This window comes from Bubalus kerabau, chromosome 8 (assembly GCF_029407905.1).
Source record: "Bubalus kerabau isolate K-KA32 ecotype Philippines breed swamp buffalo chromosome 8, PCC_UOA_SB_1v2, whole genome shotgun sequence".
Lineage (NCBI taxonomy): Eukaryota > Metazoa > Chordata > Mammalia > Artiodactyla > Bovidae > Bubalus > Bubalus kerabau.
In genome coordinates, this window is record NC_073631.1 from 40,074,727 (window position 1) to 40,095,344 (window position 20,618).

General features: G+C 34.4%; 1 protein-coding gene across 1 annotated transcript in view; it reads left to right on the forward strand.

Moving 5' to 3' along the window:
* SEMA3E (semaphorin 3E) overlaps positions 1-20,618 on the forward strand; it is a 275,140-nt gene that overhangs the window by 200,152 nt on the left and 54,370 nt on the right. Inside the window, exon 5 of the mRNA XM_055590105.1 lies at positions 11,958-12,051. Within this exon, the coding sequence (XP_055446080.1) occupies positions 11,958-12,051 (94 nt within the window). The remainder of the gene's footprint in view (positions 1-11,957; positions 12,052-20,618) is intronic.

The following is a 20,618-nucleotide window of genomic DNA, read 5'->3' on the forward strand; positions in this document are numbered from 1 at the left end:
GCAGTCCAAGGCTTTGGCATAGTCAAGAAAGCAGAAATAGATGTTTTTTCTGGACCTCCCTTGCTTTTTCAATGATCTAATGGATGTTGGCAATTTGATCTCTGGTTCCTCTGCCTTTTCTAAAACCAGCTTGAACATCTGGAAGTTCACGGTTCACGTATTGCTGAAACCTGGCTTGGAGAATTTTGAGCATTACTTTACTAGCGTGTGAGATGAGTGCAATTGTGTGGTAGTTTGAGCATTCTTATGCATTGCCTTTCTTTGGGATTGGAATGAATGCTGAACTTTTCCAGTCCTGTGGCCACTGCTGAGTTTTCCAAACTTGCTGGCATATTAAGTGCAGCACTTTCACAGCATCATCTTTCAGGATTTGAAATAGCTCAACTGGAATTCCATCATCTCCACTAGCTTTGTTCATAGTGATGCTTCCTAAGGCCCACTTGACTTCACATTCCAGGATGTCTGGCTCTAGGTGAGTGATCACACCATCATGATTATCTGGGTCATGAAGATCTCTTTTGTACAGTTCTTCTGTGTATTCCTGCCACCTTTTCTTAATATCTTCTGCTTCTGTTAGGTCCCTACCATGTCTGTCCTTTATTGAGCCCATCTTTGCATGAAATGTTCCCTTTATATCTCTAATTTTCTTGAAGAGATCTCTAGTCTTTCCCATTCTGTTGTTTTCCTCTATTTCTTTGCATTGATCACTGAGGAAGGCTTTCTTATCTCTCCTTGATATTCTTTGGAATTCTGCATTCAAATGGACATATCTTTCCTTTTCTTCTTTGCTTTTCACTTCCCTTCTTTGCACAGCTATTTATAAGGCCTCTTCAGACAGCCATTTTGCTTTTTGGCATTTCTTTTTCTTGGGGATGGTCTTGATTCCTGTCTCCATGGTCTTGATTCCTGTCTCCTGTACAATGTCACCAACCTCTCTCCATAGTTCATCAGGCATTCTATCAGATCTAGTCCCTTAATTCTATTTCTCACTTCTACTACATATGTCAAAATTTCATTGTTTTTATGACTGAATAATGTAATACATACATATATGTATTATGTATATATATATGTGTGGGTATATATATATATGTTTATATATAGGGCTTTATATAAGATTGTTTAGTCGTGTCCAACTCTTTGTGACCCCATGGACTGAACCCACCAGCCTTCTCTGTCCATGGACTTCTCCAGGCAAGAATACTGGAGTGAGCTGTCATTCTCTTCTCCAGGGATCTTCCTGACCCAGGGATGAAACTGGGTCTCTTGCGTGGCATGCAAAGCCATATATGTATATGTGTGTGTGTGTGTGTGTGTGTATACATATATATGTGTGTTTGTTTGTATACACTGCAGCATTATTAACAATAACTGAGATAATGGGAACAACCTACTTGTCCAATAGATGAATGGATAACAAAATTGTTAGGTTGTTGCCATTATCTCAGTTATTGTTAATAATGCTTCAGTGAACATTGAAGTGCCTGTATATTTTTGATCTATTGTTTTTGTTTTCTTTAGATATATACCTAGAAGAATTGCTGGATATACAGTAGTTTCACTTATAATTTTTTGAGGAACCTCCTTACTATTTTCAATAATTGATGTACCAGTTTATATTCTCACCAACAATGCATAGGGCTCCCTTTGATCTGTATCCTTGCTAAAACTTATTATTTTTATATTTTTTGATAATAGCCATTTTAACAGGTGTGAGGTGTTATTCTGGTTTTGATTTGCATTTTCCTAAGGATTAATGCGGAGAAGGCAATGGCACCCCACTCCAGCACTCTTGCCTGGGAAATCCCATGGACGGAGAAGCCTGGTGGGCTGCAGTCCATGGGGTTGTGAAGAGTCGGACACGACTGAGCGACTTTCCTTTCACTTTTCACTTTCCTGCATTGGAGAAGGAAATGGCAACCCACTCCAGTGTTCTTGCCTGGAGAATCCCAGGGACGGGGGAGCCTGGTGGGCTGCCGTCTATGGGGTCGCACAGAGTTGGACACGACTGAAGCGACTTAGCAGCAGCAGCAGCAGGATTAATGGTGTAGGGATCTTTTCATATATCAATTGGCCATCATATATCTTTTTGGATGAATTTGTTTGTTCAGATCTTCCGCACATTTTTTTAAAATCAGATTGTTTGAGTTCTTTCTATATTATATATATATATATATAATATGCTTATTATATATATATATAGTCAGATGCTTTTTCTGAATTTATTTAGATGATCATATGACTTTTATTCCTCATTTTGTTTCTGTGGTGCATCATATTGACCTCAAATGTTTGACCATTCTTATTTGATCATTTTAATGTATTATTGAATTTAATTTGCTAATATTTTGTTGAGAATTTTTGCTTCTAAGTTCATCAGGCATACTAGTCTATAATTTTCTTTTCTCATGCATTTGTCTGGCTTTGGTATCAAGGTAATGCTGGCCTTACAAGATGAATGTGGAAGAGGTCCCACCTCTTCTGTTTTTGAAATACTTTGAGAGGGGTTGGTATTAATTCTTTGACTATTTGGTACAATTTACCAGTGAAGCCATTTGGTCCTGAACTTTTATTTGTTGGGAGCTTTTTTGATTATGGATTCAATATCCTTACTGGTAATATATCTGTTCAGATTTTCTGTTACATGATGATTCAGTCTTTGCAGGCCATATGTTTCTAGGAGTTTATCCATTTTTTTCTAGGTTGTCTAGTTTGTTGGTGTGTAATTGTTCATAGTAGTCTCTTATGATTCTTTGTATTTCTGTGGTATCAACTGTAATATCATTTTTTCATATATTATTTTATTTCTTTGACTTCTGCTTTTTAAAATTAATCTATTTAAATATTTCTCAATTTGATTTATCTTTTTACAGAACTAGTTCTTAGTTTCATTGATCTTTTCTATTGTCTTTTTAGTCTCTATTTCATTTATTCCTGCTGTGATGTTTGTTATTTTCTTCCTTTCACTAACTTTGGTTTTGTTTGGTCTTCTTTTTCTAGTTTCTTGAGGTGTAAAATTAGGTTACTTGAGACTTTTCATGTTTCCTGAGGTAGGCATTTTCTCTCTAATCTTCCCTGACAGTTAGGCTACTTTACTTAATTTTATGGGATTTAAAAGGAGTAGCATGAATCTGCTTCCTAAATTCAATATTTTCTGAATGATTGCAACATAGGCTTCTGAAATGTCTGTGGAACTACTCAAATACACATCATCACAGTGAGGATAATGCTGCAAGAGATTTATAGCAGAGGCCATGGGAGAAGTTTTGCTTGAAGTCTTGGAGAATATCAGTGAAATAATTTTTCAGCATCATTTGGTCATTATTAAGAGTTAGTATTGTAAAGAAAATGAAGGATAAAATTCTCTTTTCCCAAAGGGAAAGTGTAATCAGAGCTATGGATGTTTTTGATGCAAAAAATTTTAAAGATAGTCAGCTCATACTGCTGGAGTTTTGATTAGATGGTGAAAATCATAAAGGATAAAGCATTTATCAAACTGTGAAGATTCTGAACTACCATTCTAGAAGTTAGACTTTATTTCATGATAATGAGGAGGCACTAAAGATTTTACAGAGGGAGAATGACATGATTATTTTGAAGAAGATGATGAGGAAGATGTGGGAGACATGAGTGATGCTGTTTTCTAGTAAAAGCTTCAAGACAGCATTATAATTACAATTTGAAGAGTATTTGCTTCTAATACTCTTAGTACAGCCTACCATACAAATCCACTAGGCAGAGATATCAGTGTGGAATTTAAGATAATATTGGCATATGATGAAGGCACGTAGAATGAGGGGCAGAATGGAAGTAATAGTTAAAGGATGCACAGAGAGGGGTAAAGATGATTTTGCCTTCAAATAAAGGTTAAAGCAAATCTTTTTAAAAAATTGAACACAAGACAGTTGAGTTAGAATTTTACTTAGATGTAGTACATAATTTTAAAAGATTTTAGTGTTTTTGCAAGCTATTCCAATAATATTTAAGGAAATAAAACCTTTGAACATGTAACTGAATAAATAAATACTTGTCTTCTTTAAAACAATCTTAATATACATTTTAAACCTTGATTATACATTAAATATGAAAAAAAAATAGCCATGCCTGGCAACACAAACATACCCATACTCTCCTTTTACAGTGGCAGGTAGGGTAATACTGTCAAATAATATAGAACAAGAAGACACTTGTTGAGACTAGCACAAACTCATCTTGCCTGTGAGTCCTCACTTAGAAAGTAATATTTGTGAACAATACTGTTGACCCCGTCTTAGTTTACAGATTTATTTTGAGGATGAAACAATATATGGAAGAATATTTATTAAATTTTAAAGTATTTTACAAACATGCATCATTTTTGGGAAAAATGTAAAGAAAAAAGCAATTAAAATGCAAAATTAATAGCTTTAAAGTCAAAACATTTACTTACAACTTCGCAAAGAGTCGGACACGACTGAGCAAATGAACTGAACTTACTCACTCCTTTTTGCAGTGTTTTCAATTTATTTATTTAGCCTTTGGGAAATGTTTAATATTCTTTAATAAATGATTTTATTGCATGGCAGAAGAAAGGGAAAAAATAAACAATATAGTGAATCACATTCAAAATTAACTTGTGATACAGACAGTTGAATAGCTGGTTTTTTTGTGAAGAATTTAAGTGCCTGTTATGCTATTTATTTGGGGCATTTTTGTACCGAAACAACCTTTGTGGATGGAAACATGAGTGTGAGTCTATATATTTTGCCTTTTTTTTTCTATTAGAATAGCTAATAAAACAAGTGATTACTTGTTTTATCTTGTGTTTATAATGTTCTAATTTACTTTTGACATCTTTCAGTATATCTCAGTGGTGCTGAGGGCAAGAATAGTATTAGTTCACAAAGCTGATTTATTAATGAGGAAACTCTCATTTTATTTAATTGACATCATGTTTAACACCTGATTATGTAGTAACTCACACCTATTGATAGGAGCTTATAGCAGGATTTCTGGGCTTTGAGGGCTCTTCTCAAGACCTAAATGAGAAACTCTCCTGGGACAATGTACCCTTTATTCTTTACAAACATTTTTCAGAGAAACACATGCATATGCACACATTGGTAGGCTAGGTGTCCTGCTTTTTCTCTAGCACACAAGGATCTATTGAAAAACTTCTCTGTGTTATGCTGAAACAAAAAGTGCTGCCCGCATTGTTAATACCAGCGATGTCTTGTAAGTTTAAGCCACGTAACTCAAGCAGAAATTCCAGCTGTTAAAACATAGATAATGGAAAGCCAGTGTAAGTAGTGACCAGCATTCTCAGTAGGGTTAAACACCAGCATTACACATTACTTGAACCATAAACTCGATTGCTTTGGGGTCATTGACAAGGTCATCATGACTCAAGTTTTCTGGTTGGTTTGGGTGCTGCAGTTTACTTCATGGAAGAAAATTATACTACTTGCTTCTTAGTATTTTATTGGATTGTACACTAAATTTAAGAGCACAGTTAATTCTTGAAATAATGTGAAAAAACTTCATTCTTGAATTTGTAGCTAATTTTGAAGTTAGCTTGACCTATGCAAAACAGAGCAATAAAAGTTTAGAATTTGCCTGTTTTCTATCATAACATCAATACTCTTCTATCTATGGTAAATTTTTTTCCTTTTAAAAATTTACACATCTCAGTATAAAGTTGCCAAAATCATATATAGAATTCTCAGAAATTAAGATGACTTGGATCAATGTATTTTTCTGTCACATGTAACTTAACAAGACAAAGAAAGCCTTTCCTCTAAAATCATGGAGCATAATACCAATTAGTTCATTAAAAACTATTGTCAGGTTGGTTGTTAGATAAAAATTAAGAACTCAGTCTTTATTGTCATTTCAGTTTTGAAGTTTCATGACGATATACCACAGTATCAAGAAAATACCTTTCCTCATTAAAAAAGTCATGTGCAAAAGGGGAACCTTATCTAAGAAGTAACTGTACCTCCATGTCACACCTTCATAGTACTTCAAATCACATGCTGTCATTAATAAGATCTTTGAAGACAAAATAAGTTCTCTCTAGAATTCTTCAGTATTTGATATTATTTTTAATGACTGTCATAATACATTAAATTATATTATATTCATCCTAACCTTTAGTATATTAACCCTGGCAAGAGTTTATCATAAACTGTCAACATGTTTCTGAAAATAAATGATCTTCAATAAATAGCTGAGGAAAAAAAAACATGTTTATTTTTCCTTTAGTTGTTTTTAAAATGTAGTCACGTTTACTAAAGCCAAAGGCAATCAAAATATAGAAAAAATAGAATGATGATAGTGCTGTATGCATAGCCCCAGGAAAGCATATACAACATTGTATAACATTATAGTTTGTACAGATTGTTTAGTTTTCAATCAACGTGCCTATCCACAGCTATGTTTTGTGAATTGTTTTAGATCCATTAGAAAATAGACAAAGCGTGCACAGCAAAGGAGATAAAACTATTTAGAAAACATGAACAGTTGGGCATTTATTATGCATCAGATATTTTATTTGATACAGGGAATCAAAGACAAATGTCATATAGGCAGTTTCTCCAAGGAGGCCTCACAAACCAGGAGGGAAGAGAATCAGACAATTATAATACAGAGAAGTCAATGATATAAAAGAGAGATTTTCATGATGCTTCAGGAGGACACAGAAAGGGAAAGAAATCAATGTTAGGGCAGGCAGAGGAGTCGGATCAGGATTCTTGAAAGTGATAAAATGCCCATACAGTATGCACAAAATGCATATTGTCTGTGCTGAATTTTTAATATTGTGTGGGCATTGATGTCCTAAACACATTAACAAGCCCAAGTAAGATGAAAAAAAACTACAAGCAATCAGAGTGGTTGGTACTCAGAATGTAAGAGGAGCATTTTAGAGGTGAAGTACTTTTGCATAAAGTCCCTATGTAAAAACTCTAAGGGCTTTAGACTTTGTTCTGTAGAGATTATGGGAAGTCAATGAAAGATTTTAAGTGGAGAGTTGATAAGAGGAAATTCAGAAAGAAGTCTTTGGCTACAGAGTAAAGGATTAATGGCTGGGGCTGGGGACATTGCTCAGGAGGCTGTGTTAAAATTAAGGTGATAAGTGGTAAAGGCATGAATTAAATAAGTGCCATGGTGTGGGCAGCAGCATCGAATATCACAGATAGATACAGGTAAAAAAAAAAAAAGCCGGGGGGTGGAGAGGAAAAGTCTATCAGGGGTAATTTTACGAGACCAGTAGGTAGACTGATGAGGCTTGGGGTTTGTTTGTTTACTACTTTGTTTTCTGTTCTAAGGCCAAGACCTGGCGTAGAAGAAATTGATTTTTTTTTTGAATAATTACATAATTAATGGAAACTGATTTTCTCCACCAGACATAAGGTGTGAGATTGTCTGCTGATTGTCAAGACAGATCACGAGTCAGGCTAGCTGAGCATATAGATACTCAAAGGAGTTATACAAGGACATGACTAGGAAAACATATTAATACATTCCTTGGCAACTTTGAGGTCTGAGCTAAAAAATCACTGATTGTAAATGATTGCTTTATATTTTTGAATGGTTTGCTTTAGCAGCATCACTATAGTAGGTTTATAGAAATAGGGAAGGTAGACACATGGATGAGATACTAGGAACAAAGTGAGAGCTGACTAAGAAGGAGAAGATGAGAAGGGACCTTTATATTTAAAAAAAAAAAAAGAAAGGGTTTCAACTTTGTATTGGATAAAAAGTATTGTAATTAATCATGTAAAAGAGTTGGAAGGATGAGAAGCTGTATGGAACAATATCCTCATAGGAGTTTCATTCTTTTTTTTTTTTTTTTTTAAGGCTGCTGTAACAAATTACCACAAATTTAGTGGCTGAGAATGAAACAGATGTTTTATCTAATAATTCAGTAGGTGAGAAGTCTAAAATGATTCTCCTGGAATAATATCAAGATGTCAACAGAAATGCATTCCTTCCATAAGACTTAGGAGAATCTCATTCTCCTAAAGAATGAGAATCCATCTCATTCTTTTTTTCAGCTTCTGGAGAATCCCCCACATCCTTGACTCATGGCTTCCTTCTTCCATTGCCACAGCCAGCAATGAATGGCAGGTCTAATTTTCCTCACACTGCATCACTTTGGTTTGGTTCTTGGCTATCATCAACAAATCTCTATTTTTAGGGCTATTATATTTATAGCCCAATATAATGACATTGGGCTCACCTGGATAATTCTTGGCAGCATCCCTATCTGGAGGTTCTTAATCATATCTGAAAAAGCCCTTTTGCTATTATGCAAAATGAGATATTCATAGGTTCCAGGCATTAGGACATGAACATGAGGCTCCATAATTATGCTGAGTATGGGAGCTATAACTTAATTAAGGCATGGAGACGTTGAAGCCTGTTGTAAATTGAGTGTGGTCTTAGCAGTTTACTTATCATGAAATGGGCTTCCCTGCTAGCTCAGTTGGTAAAGAATTTGCCTGCAGTGCAGGACACCCTGGTTCAATTCCTGGGTTGGGAAGATCCCCTAGAGAAGGGATCAGCTACCCACGCCAGTATTCTTGGGCTTCTTTTGTGGCTCAGTTGGTAAAGAATCTGGCTGCAATGCCAGAGACCTGTGTCCAATTCCTGGGTTGGGAAGATCCCCTGGAGAAGGGAAAGGCTACATACTCCAGTATTCTGGCCTGGAGAATTCCATGGATATGGGTATAGTCCATGGGGTTCCTAAGAGTTTGACATGACTAAGCAACTTTCACTATCATGAAATAAGGATTTCAGAAGGCATGGTGAAAAGTTTTCAGAGAAGCAATAAAATTAGACCAGAAATATAGTTTCAGTAATCACCTTATCTCCAGTAGAAATTAACTTTCTGAACTTGTTCATTGTTTATGATTTGTTCAGTGGAAATCTCATACTTGTTACCAACAAAGATTGATGTGACAAAAATAGGAGTTTTGAGTATGTTCATAAGAGACGAACCATTTTTAGGTTTGATTAAAGGCAATGACACCCCACTCCAGTACTCTTGCCTGGAAAATCCCATGGATGGAGGAGCCTGGTGGGCTGCAGTCCATGGGGTCGCTAAGAGTCAGACACGACTGAGCGACTTCACTTTCACTTTTCACTTTCATGCATTGGAGAAGGAAATGGCAACCCACTCCAGTGTTCTTGCCTGGAGAATCCCAGGGACAGGGGAGCCTGGTGGGCTGCCGTCTATGGGGTTGCACAGAGTCGGACACAACTGAAGCGACTTAGCAGCAGCAGCAGCAGCAGCTTTCACCATAAGCAGATTTTTTTGTTGTTGTTTTTACCATGTCATAAAATATTGATTGGACATGAGATAATTTTATCTTCTGACTTTTTCTGGCATTGCTTTGTCTGTTTAACTTCTCTAAATTGTCATCTAATCATGCTTTAAGGTTGTGATTGTACATAAGGTGCGCAGATAAAATTTACCGAGGCCACAGCTGCGATGAAACTATTTACCTTGTATCAGCAAACAACTGAATCAGTTGCACAGTTGTGTCCGACTCTTTGTGACTCCATGGACTATGTAGCCCGCCAGGCTCTTCTGTCTGTGGAGTTTTCCAGGCAAGAATACTGGAGTGGGTGTCCATTTCCTTCTCCAGGGGACCTTCCCAACCTAGGGACTGACCTATGTCTCTTGCATCTCTTGCATTGGCAGTAAGGTTCTTCACCAGCTGAGCCACTAGGGAAGCCCTCATCAGCAAACAAGGCTAAATTCAAAATAATAGGAATGTAAGGTCGTGTGTGATCATAGCCATACTTAGACTCTCAAATCATTAACATGAAAAATGTGAATCCTTCACTAGCTTTTATTATCAAATGTTATTTTAGTCATAGTATTATAACATCCTTTGCTAAAAAAGGAAAAAAAAAACAACTGGGCAACACATTTTTGTTACAACTTCATTTAACTTAATAATTAAAAAACAAAGTAAAAAGCAGGGATACAATATTATTGTTAAAGCACAGAGATTTAAATACGTAATATTGACAGAATCTTATACTTCTAAAGAAAGGTATGTTCTGGTTAATAAAAATAACTATAGAACTTGCTATACTATGAACTGATACCCTAATTTAGTAATTAAAAATGTTCATTTAACAACTAGCCAGGTGTGGGGACAGGGTCAAAGATGGTAGGGTCAAAGTGATAAGACAAGAGTTACAGAACTTTCAGGTGTTCAAAACAACTCTTCATTATTTTGTTACAAGTATTATAGACTTCAAACACATATTACATAGTCTTCAAATTTAAAAAGTATGTATCACAATTTACAGCTGGACGTCCATCACCTGCACTAGCTTTGTTCATAATAATACTTCCTTCAGTTCAGTTCAGTTCCTTAGTCCCACTTTACTTCACACCAGAGGATGTCTGGCTCTAGGTGAGTGACCACACTATTGTGGTTATCCGAGTCATTATGACTTTTTTTGCATATTTCTTCTGTGTGTTCTTGCCACTTCTCTTAATCTCTTCTTAGCCATTTCTGTCCTTCATATACCCATCCTTGCATGAAGTGTCCCCTGGTATCTCCAGTTTTCTTGAAGAGATCTCTTGTCTTTTCCATTGTTTTGTTTTCCTTTATTTCTTTGCATTGTTCACTTAAGAAGGCTTTCTTCTGTCTTGCTGTTCTCTGGAATTTTGCATTCGGTTGGGTATGTCTTTCCCTTTCTCCTTTGCCTTTCACTTCTCTTCTTTTCTCAGCTGTTTGTAAGACCTCCTCAGACAACCACTTTGCCTTCTTGTATTTCTTTGTTCTGTAGACTTTGGTTCATTTCCAAAGACAAGACAAGAAGTTCAGAGGGGTCAGGTGATCTCTGCACTTACTAGAAAAGTCTTGGAATGGCAGGATCAATGACTTTAGAATATCAGAGTGAAAGAGAAAAGTTGAATAAGAACAACAAGAAAGGGACAGGATAGATAATGTGGAGTAAATGAGCTGGTTATTGGGAAGTCAAGATGAAAGTGTAGAAAAGTGTATGCAACCTTCATAGGGTCCTCAGAACTTTGGATTGTGTACAGATTCATGATTTATAGATGAGCAGGGCTATTTATAGATGCTGCAACGGGCAGTGTTGGCAACATTCTATTGCAAAGTAGTTTTTCCCTTACAAAATTTAATATATTGACTTTTATTGTCACTTTGCCAAACTACATTTTTTAAAACTGAAGGCACTTATAGCACACTTAATGAAAATTAATTATAGAAATACCCATTAATGAGAATTTTGAAATCTGAGAACACTTAGGAAAAGTCCTGTAGTTATACAATTACACTAGGAACCAATAAAGCTGTAATTTTCTAGAATATATTTTCAATATCTCATTTGTGTGAAATATTGTTTATAATATGGCATCAACTTCCACACATATATATCCCAGTGATTATTTATGTAGTAATCATTCTGTAAATTATTAAATATTAGATGCCTTTGCAAAGAGAATGTGATGAGGAATAAAAATGACTGAAAATAGATATTCCAAATTATTGACAGAACATGTTATATTCTTTTAGAGATTATTCAAAAAAAAATCAATAATGGCTTTTGTGTAATAAAACCCATTTCCATGTTTATCAATGAGTCTCCTTTTTACTAACTTTTTTTCCCCCCGTCAAGTCTCCGTTTATTTGAAATATTTAAGTGACATGTCAACATAGCTAATACTGTGTGATGAAATGATGAAAATTGTGAATTTCAGCACCTGCATCCTTTTTGAGAAGAGTGAGAAAACCACATGGGCCTTAAAATCCACATATTTATTTATAAAATCCAGTTTGTTCCTAAATTCCTTGATGTTTCTCACTGGAGCCTTATTTACAGTACTTGTTTTGTAAATAATCAAGGTTGAATATATTTTTTTCTGAGAGATTAACTTCTTATTAAAGTTGGCAGATACATAATGGTTTTTCTGGTTTTCTGGACAGGCTCCCCTTTTTCACCTGGAATCGCACAGATCTGAGAGAGGAAGGGGCAGATGTCCCTTTGATCCCAGCTCCTCCTTCATCTCCACTTTAATAGGTAAATTTCATGGCTACAGACATCAGGTAGTATCATACTGATTATGAAACTTTTAGTTAGAGTCTTTGGTATTCCTTCATATACATTGCTGTTTCATAGTTATTTATTGGTGCTGGAAGCAAGGATATTAATTTTCAAGCCATGTTTACTTGAGCTAGCTTCACTCGTGTAAGTACAGTGCTATGAAGTTACAGGGTATGTCATCCAGAAAACACAAATTGTCAATACCTGATAGAAGGTGTTTTGTATTTTCATTTATTGTTCACAAAATACAATTATGTAAATACTTAATAAACATATAGCTAGAGAAATTAAACTATTTTAACATATGTCTATTCTTTCTGTTTTAATTATTCTTTATGGGAACTTCTAATAGTCTTTTCCTGGTGCCTTTCTCTGTATCAGTAGAATTCAGCAGAAAGTCATCTCAGTTTAGAACTTGAGTCCCTTATTTAGATTCCGGTTATTTTAGAATGTAAGCTATAGAGGCTGACTGACTCAAACTGTGTCCACATTGGAATAATAGAACAAAACTGGCCATGTCAGATCTAGTTTTCAATTGGGTTTCAGTTAAATTAGATGAGATTCATGAAAACCTCACTTAAATCTCAGAATAAGACTTTTTCTTTCCCCACTGATGAATCATCAAAATATGATCAATCAGTGCTTCATTTAGAGTTGATGTAAATGTTCCTGGATATTCTAGAGACAAAACATTCCCTGAATTTACTCCAGACAGTTGATTCTGATTGGCCTTGCACCCCACTCCCCCTACCCCACCATGCCTATCATGGTACTCACGTCCAAATAAGTACAGCTTTTATATATATGTATATTTACTTGTAGAACAAAAATCTTGTTAGCTTTAATCAGTAGGGATGTTTAATTTACTTGTTTCATAACGCATCTGCCTACAATGCGGGAGATGTGGGTTCAATCCGTGAGTCGGGAAGATCTCCTGGAGAAGGAAATAGCAACCCACTCCAGTATTCTTGCCTGGAAAATCCCACGGACAGAGAAGCCTGGTGGGCTACAGTCCATGGGGTCGCAAAGAGTCAGACACGACTGAGCGACTTCACTTTCACTTTATAATTTGAAAGACCTGTTAATGAGAATTTCACAAAGTAATTAGTTCTTCAGGAGCTTTAATAAAGAGTTATTTTTAAAGAATATAAAATTTTAAAGAAAATACTAAGATATCCTGAGTTCCTTGACTTACCCATGTGTGTGTGTGTAAACACAGTATGAAGAAGGGAGATTTTAAATACGGGAATAGAGTTGCTTAAGTCAGTTTGGACTTAGTTGGAATCAAGCCTTAAGAGTTCCACTTTTGGAGAATGCCAGATCCACAAGTATTAGAAATTCCTAGTAGGTTGGCAGCATATGAATTAAAATATATGCATTTGATAGACTCATACAATTTTTCTAATGTTTTTATTGATTTTTGTCAGTTCATAGACTTAAGATTTGAATATGTCTGGAGAAATGAGACTGTCTTATCTTTCTTTTACCATACAAGATATCGCACAGAAGAGTCTCCTATGAATATTCTTGTTTAGTTGCTGACTCTTTTGTGACCCTCATGGACTGTGGCTTGCCCGGCTCCTCTGTCCATAGGATTTCTGAATGAAATATAAGTGTTCCTAAACAAACAAACCAAAAACAAATTAGGGGATAGTATTCACAAGAACCTTATAAAAGGTATTGAAAGTCAAAAATTACACAGTAGGCACTCCTTCTCTGGTAAAATCCTAAGACAATTAGAACACCATTTATTTTTAACATTTTTTTTTAAACATGGTTAAAAGTAACTTTTTTTTTAGCCATCCTACCACCTCCACTCAGCCTTTCTGGAGCTTGTTTATGCGTGAAACCAGAAATTTAAAACTGAATTTTTTAAGAGGGGAAATATTACTGGAGGGACATTTCCAAGTGAGTTTCATTGGACTTCCAAATCGAATTACACTATGCTAAAATCTGAAGTGTTTGCCATCTGGGTGACTGTTTCACTTATTTAGAAGAAAAATCAAATCTTGAGAGTCCTCCAAGCTAAACACAAAAGTTATGGTATAATCCCTCCAAAGAGAAGAAATAAAAATATAATTCTTCTAATTTATCCACTAGCTTTCATCTCAAAGTACCTTTGAGAGATCATTCACTTACTGTGGATATGCAGCAGCCACTGGGGTGGAAATCTGATTACCTTTGTGAGCCAGCAACTTTTTAAAAAAGACAGGAAGTAGAAATAATTCACTCAAATGAAAAAGCAGCAGGAATTTGAGTTGGAAAAAATGGAGCTACCTGAGTTGGAAATTGGCAGTCTTGGTGCAGCTTATTCTTGACAGGCAAAGAATGCATTAATGTGGTATTTTATGACCATATATGTTCTCTAATGTTGGGTTAAGACAGGACTTCAGCAAAAAGATGACCATGGTTAGACCATTTCTGCTTCTGTATTAATTATAGGTCACACTTAACTTTTAATGCCTGTTCACATTAAGATTTGCTTTCATGATTTAAAAAAAACAACAAAAACTCTTTAGCCATACTCATAAAACTAACAAGGCCCTGAAAGAAAAAACATGCTCACGAATCAGAATTTCTCATAATATGTTAACTTTAGATACAAATTTCATTTTATTTAACTTAAATTCAGTTGACTTAAGATCACATGGAGTAAAAGCTTACTGAAAAACCGAATAAGGAATAAAAATTATTTGCTAGGTGATAGACAAGTTAATGAACATTTTATTAAATTTACAGTCTAATTTAGAATGGAAACGTTAGTAACTGAAAACGATTCTGTGTGAAGCAAGATTTAAGGAGTAAAACAAGTTCCTTATTGAGCCGTGTTCTGTATGTTCAGAAGCCAACCAAGATGAAATCGTACATTAATTAGGCTTGCTTTTTAAACCCTACTTTGTATTAGCATAATTTATCATGGTGGCATATAAATTCACATCACAGGTGCAATATTTCTGTATGTTTAGCCACATTTTCCCCCTACTGTGATCACTAATATTACATATAAAAGGGTCTTAAATAAAAATCTGAAGGCAAAGCATTATAGTCTGGTTTTAAAAATAGTTTGTTGAAACAATGAATTACTTAGTAAATTGAATTGCTGTATTACTTGTCTGTACCTTTCGAGTCAAGCAAAGATACTGAGAACTTACATTGCCACTGAAAATTATTTGCCTGCCACTAAAAATTATTAGGTTTGCTGGCTGGCCAACCAAAATTCAGGAAATATTTTCATTGTGTCATATGTCATTTTGGTCAGGAAGTAAAACTATTAGCTGGCTTCTTTTTTTTTTTTTTTTGCATCAGTTTACATTTGATGTAACATTGCAGTATTCTCTTTATTAAGTAACTTTGGAATTTCTTTGATAGTTTGTCCACTCAATTCTATTGCTTTTTTTTTTTAAATTTCATTCTGACTCAGATTTTTATTGCCAATTCTAGGTGTAATTTAATACATACCATACTTGAAGTGCCTAAAGTATGCTAATGTACATGTTACTAATGTTTGGGGGAGAACCACTTTGATTTGTCAGGTACCTTTTCACACTTTGCTTTGAAAGTGTTAGCTTTGTTGTTAGAATTTTTTAGGATACTTTCAAGTTAAAGACTTACAAATTTTATGTCAACAAATAATCATGAATATTTCACAGTCTCTGAAATTTTCTTTCCACACTTTTTACGTCCCATGTTACATTTTTCAGCAAATAAGATTATACAAGTTTATAGTACTGAGATTTTCTTCCCGCACTTTTATCATGAGACCTTTGTGAATATATCCCCTCGTTACAAATTCTGTAAACTAAAAGTCAATGTCGATTGAAGGAAAGGGAGTCAGAATTCATTCAGGGAAAATTTAAGTGATTACTTCAAGCTCTTAATATTATTAAAACTTTTTTATAAATAAATGCTTCTATTTGATTAATTATATATTCAGGGTAGAGTTATAAATGAATAATTCTGGCACAAAATAGGACTTCATAAATATTAGAAAAATAAATGAAATCATTGAGATGAAGATAAAATATAAGTCTTTATGATTACAACCTCTGTAAACATAAGTGAATGTGAGGATTCATGCCTTAAATTCATCCCAGCTGTATAGAAAGCCACTTCCTTACCATGTTCCTGTCTCTGTCCCTAAAGAATATCTGTGATTTTTTTATCCAAGACTACTGTGCTCTCTCATTTGGTTGAATGCCAAGCATACACAGGCTGACTGTTGCTTCTGGACATCACTGCGGCTGCTGCTGCTGCTAAGTCGCTTCGGTCGTGTCCGACTCTGTGCAACCCCATAGATGGCAGCCCACCAGGCTCCCCCGTCCCTGGGCTTCTCCAGGCAAGAATACAGGGCTATTTAACTACTTGGTTATGGTTTCCTCAAAACAAATAAAAAATCAAAAATGGTAGAAGAAAAATAATGTCACGTTCAATTCCCCATGACATTCTTCCCCTTAGAAATCTGGTTTGACCATGCTGGCATCAGTGTCAATGGTTTGCCACCAAGGAAACTCTCAGTATTGTCACAGATGCCAGATAATGCAAATAAACAGATTCTAAACACATTTTTCTTTTTCCTTCATGCCACAGAAACAACCTTCTTGACACTGATAGCTAATGTTGTTTGCTAAAGCAAAATCAAAGAAAAAGTTCAAACAACAACTAAGTAACTTAGGATCTGCTTTTTCTTATTTCTTTTCTGTGTTCTCTGCAGACTGTGTGAACTGGGAGGTTGGAATCTATAGACCATTCTTACCAATCCTCATCCTCCCAAATGCATTTTGTTTGTGGTTACGCATGTCACAGTCAGTCTGTGAAATAGTGCCTCTAAAATAGAATGATTTTCTAATAAAATGATAAAGTTCAAATATAAAATGATACAGTTAAATCTGTCTTTCTTTAGTCATGTCTTTTCCATGAGGCAAATAGGTTTCACCAATTATGCCGATCTGGTTACAACATAAATAGGAGGAATGCTTGAGCAAGAGTTAAGAAAATGAGGGCATGAAAAACTACTGTGAATTTTTCTCACTAAATTAAAAACCTATATTTACAACATGGTGAGTAAAAACTCTAATTGATTAATAATACTGTCTCTGAATTAAGTTCTTAATAAGTTTGATAAAATATTAAGAGAATGAAGTATGTTTCACTGAAACTTCAATTAGAGTTTGCATTATAAAAAAGGAGTTGTGTAGAAAAGTATTTAATTATGCATTTTAACTGAAAATTATTTACAATGAATTTGTTTTTGTATTTTTTCCAGCTCAAATGATATTCTTCTTTTCTTTCTTACAGTTATTTCTAGACATAGTCTTGGGGCTGAAACTTTTAGGGACAGATACTAGAAGAAAATAGAGTCTCTGTGTTCATAAATTAAAACTGTTAAATAACAAGCTTCTTGAGGAACAAAAATGCAATGAACTGTTATTCATATAAAGGCTAATAGTTTTTTCTTTCTTTTGCTATATTTTCCCTGAACCATTTTTGAAAAATCAGTATTTCATCCTGAGGTTTTCTTTAAATTGTATTTCATAGTTTTCATAAACTAAAAATTTTAGATATATTCTCTTGTTAATATATTATGCCATTCTTTGGTTCAACAAACGCTTATTGAGCATTTTCTGTGTTTTAGACACTGTGTAAGATATTGGTGACAAAAGAATATAGGAACATCAAGAAGTGTGCAGTCTAGTGCAAAATAATGTCAAACACAGAAGGAGACAGAGTATAGTACTATAAGAAATATGATAGAAATAGGCATGGGGCTGTGGAGGTACTGGGAACTACTAAAGTAACACAAGTTTGGTCAGGGAAGACTTCATTTACCTTGGCCATGGCCAGATAACTGGGGAGTAAAGCGGGAAGCAGGGAGGTAGAGAATTACAGGCAAAAAACAAACAAATAAAAGGGCAGCAGAGAGGGGACTTCCTGAGGGGTTCAGTAGGTAAAGAATCTGCCTGCAATGCAGAAGATATGAGTTCAATGCCTGGGCCAGGAAGATCCCCTGGAGGAGGGCACGGCAACCTACTCCAGTATTCTTGCTTGGAGAATCTCATGGACAGAGAAGCCTGGCAGCCAGCTGAAGTCCATAGCGTAGCAAAGAGTCTTACAAAACTGAAGCAACTTAGCACTCGCACATAGAGAAGCATGACAACCTCAGGAAATCACTCGTACATCTCTCTGATTCTCCAAATAACTAAGGCAGTGAGGTTCTGAACAGTTGGCCACAAATCGCAGATTTGGGGCTGGGGGCTTTGTTTGCCAGGTTTCCAGTGCAGAACTGCTTCCACTCTTATCCCGTCTGTACCAGAGAATATTGTTGAACATGACAATGATAAGTTACATTCACCTGTCAAAATACCCTGCAGATGTGTTTTATTTTTTAATTATAACCACACTTGACCAACTAAGATTAACACAGCATCAGTTACCATCAGAAATCAGTGTTATAACAATGAAAAATAATACATGGCTCACAAATTAAGTTGGTTATTTGTATTCAGAATATCAAAATAAATGCCAGTTAAATGTATGGCCAAGTTCATACGTTTATTAAATGTCTCCATAGACATAGAAAACTAAAAATTTGAGTAGTTCTGTTCTTCTCATTGAAGCTCTAAAACATATTTTACTATTTGTATTAAACATTTTTCTTTTTAATCCATGAAAGTTTGAATTATCCAGATACTATTTTTATGCTCTATAAAAGAGCAGAATATTGATTCATAAATTTTCTCTATACCAAATTGTTATGATTTTTAAGTTTTCAGCTAGAAATTATATATTTGCCATAAATAATATCAATATTTATAACAATGAGTTTTTTGCTCATTTAATTACTATTAGTTAACATTTGTGCCTAAAGCTTTATTCTAATTTATTATTTTTCATTAGTATTTATATTTTCTTGGGAAAGTATTTTACCAAAAATCATTATTATCTGTTAGTATGAATTTATTTTGTTTTTCGTAGTGATAATATAATATGAAAGGAGAATCTTTCCATTCTGAGGAAAATCTAATGTTTCTAATAGAAACACATTTGTTTCAGTTTATATAGCATATAGTTTTTAGCACCTGTCTAGCTTCTTTGAAGTTTAAATCATACAGTTCATATTCTGTTATTTGAATTGTTAACAAGCCATTTTCTTTTATCTGAATACAAGAAAGGAAATTGGGTAAAATTGGTAATATATCATCTTTTCCTTTTTGCACACATGCATACACACACACACACACACACACACACACACACACACACACAATTTGGTATCATATGGCTCCATCTAGTGGCTGCATGCGAAACTTATTTGTTAAATTTGTAGAATTGATTAAAACGAGTATTAATAGAAGGTGGAAATAGTGTTCAAATTGGGATAAGTGCAACAAAATTGATGTGAAATAAAGATTATTTTCCATAATAATATTTTCACATATAAAAATTCTATAACTATTTTAGGAAATTAAAGTACATTAAAATCTGAAGAAGTATAAAACTGTTATGATTTTAAAGAAAAAAAATTTTTTGGTGCCTATTATGCATTAAACATTCACCCAGGCCATATTAGAAAAATAAGTTCTGTTAAGGACAGTTTTACAAAATGACCTTTGTAATTTATTATCGTTATTTTTATTGACGTATAGTTGATTTATAAACATGTATATGTTCTTTTTCAGATTCTTTTCGAGTTATTACAAAATACTGATTATAGTTCCCTGTGTTATACAGTAGATCCTTGATGTTTATTTTGTATATAGTAATGTGTGTCTGTTAATCCCAAATTCCCAATTTATCCCACACTTCTTTCCCCTTTGGTAACTATAAATTTGTTTTCTATGTCTGTGGGTCTATTTCTGTTTATAAATAAGTTCATTTGTATCATTTTATTTTTAGATTCCACATATAAATGGTATCATATGATATTTATTCGTGTCCAACTTACTTCACTTTGTATGAAAATCTCTTAAGTTCATCCATGTGAAATGGCCTTTATATTTTATGTGGAAGCTATAACCAAGTACAGTATTTTTTAAACATTTTCAGAAAAACTCTTGCTCTGGTGGTTCAGTACTCAGTTAGTTCTTTTATGGGTCCACTCATTCATTTATTCCATAGAGTTGATGATCCCCAAAGCCTTTTAATGAATTCAGCATAACTCTCTTTTATCTGTGTTCAAGTAGTGCAGGAATCCCATGGTTCATATCTCTAACCACTGAATGCATTTCATCTCAAAATATTCTTTTTCCACATATGGATATGAAAATTCTAGTGAAGATAACACTGACTGAATTTGATACAAATTATGTTCTTCCTCTCATCCTTTCTAGTTCCAGAGAACTTGCTTACATATGAGTTCTGATATAATTCTTTTCTACCAAATTATATTTTCTTAAGTCCAGATACAAAGCATCTTTATTTTTTAGCTTTTGTTATTTTTCTTATTACACTTCTCACTTAGCATACATTGAATATATGGGATTAACAAAAAATACAGCTCATTCTTAAGTTTGTTGTTTTGAAAATTTTCAAATACGAAGAAGAAT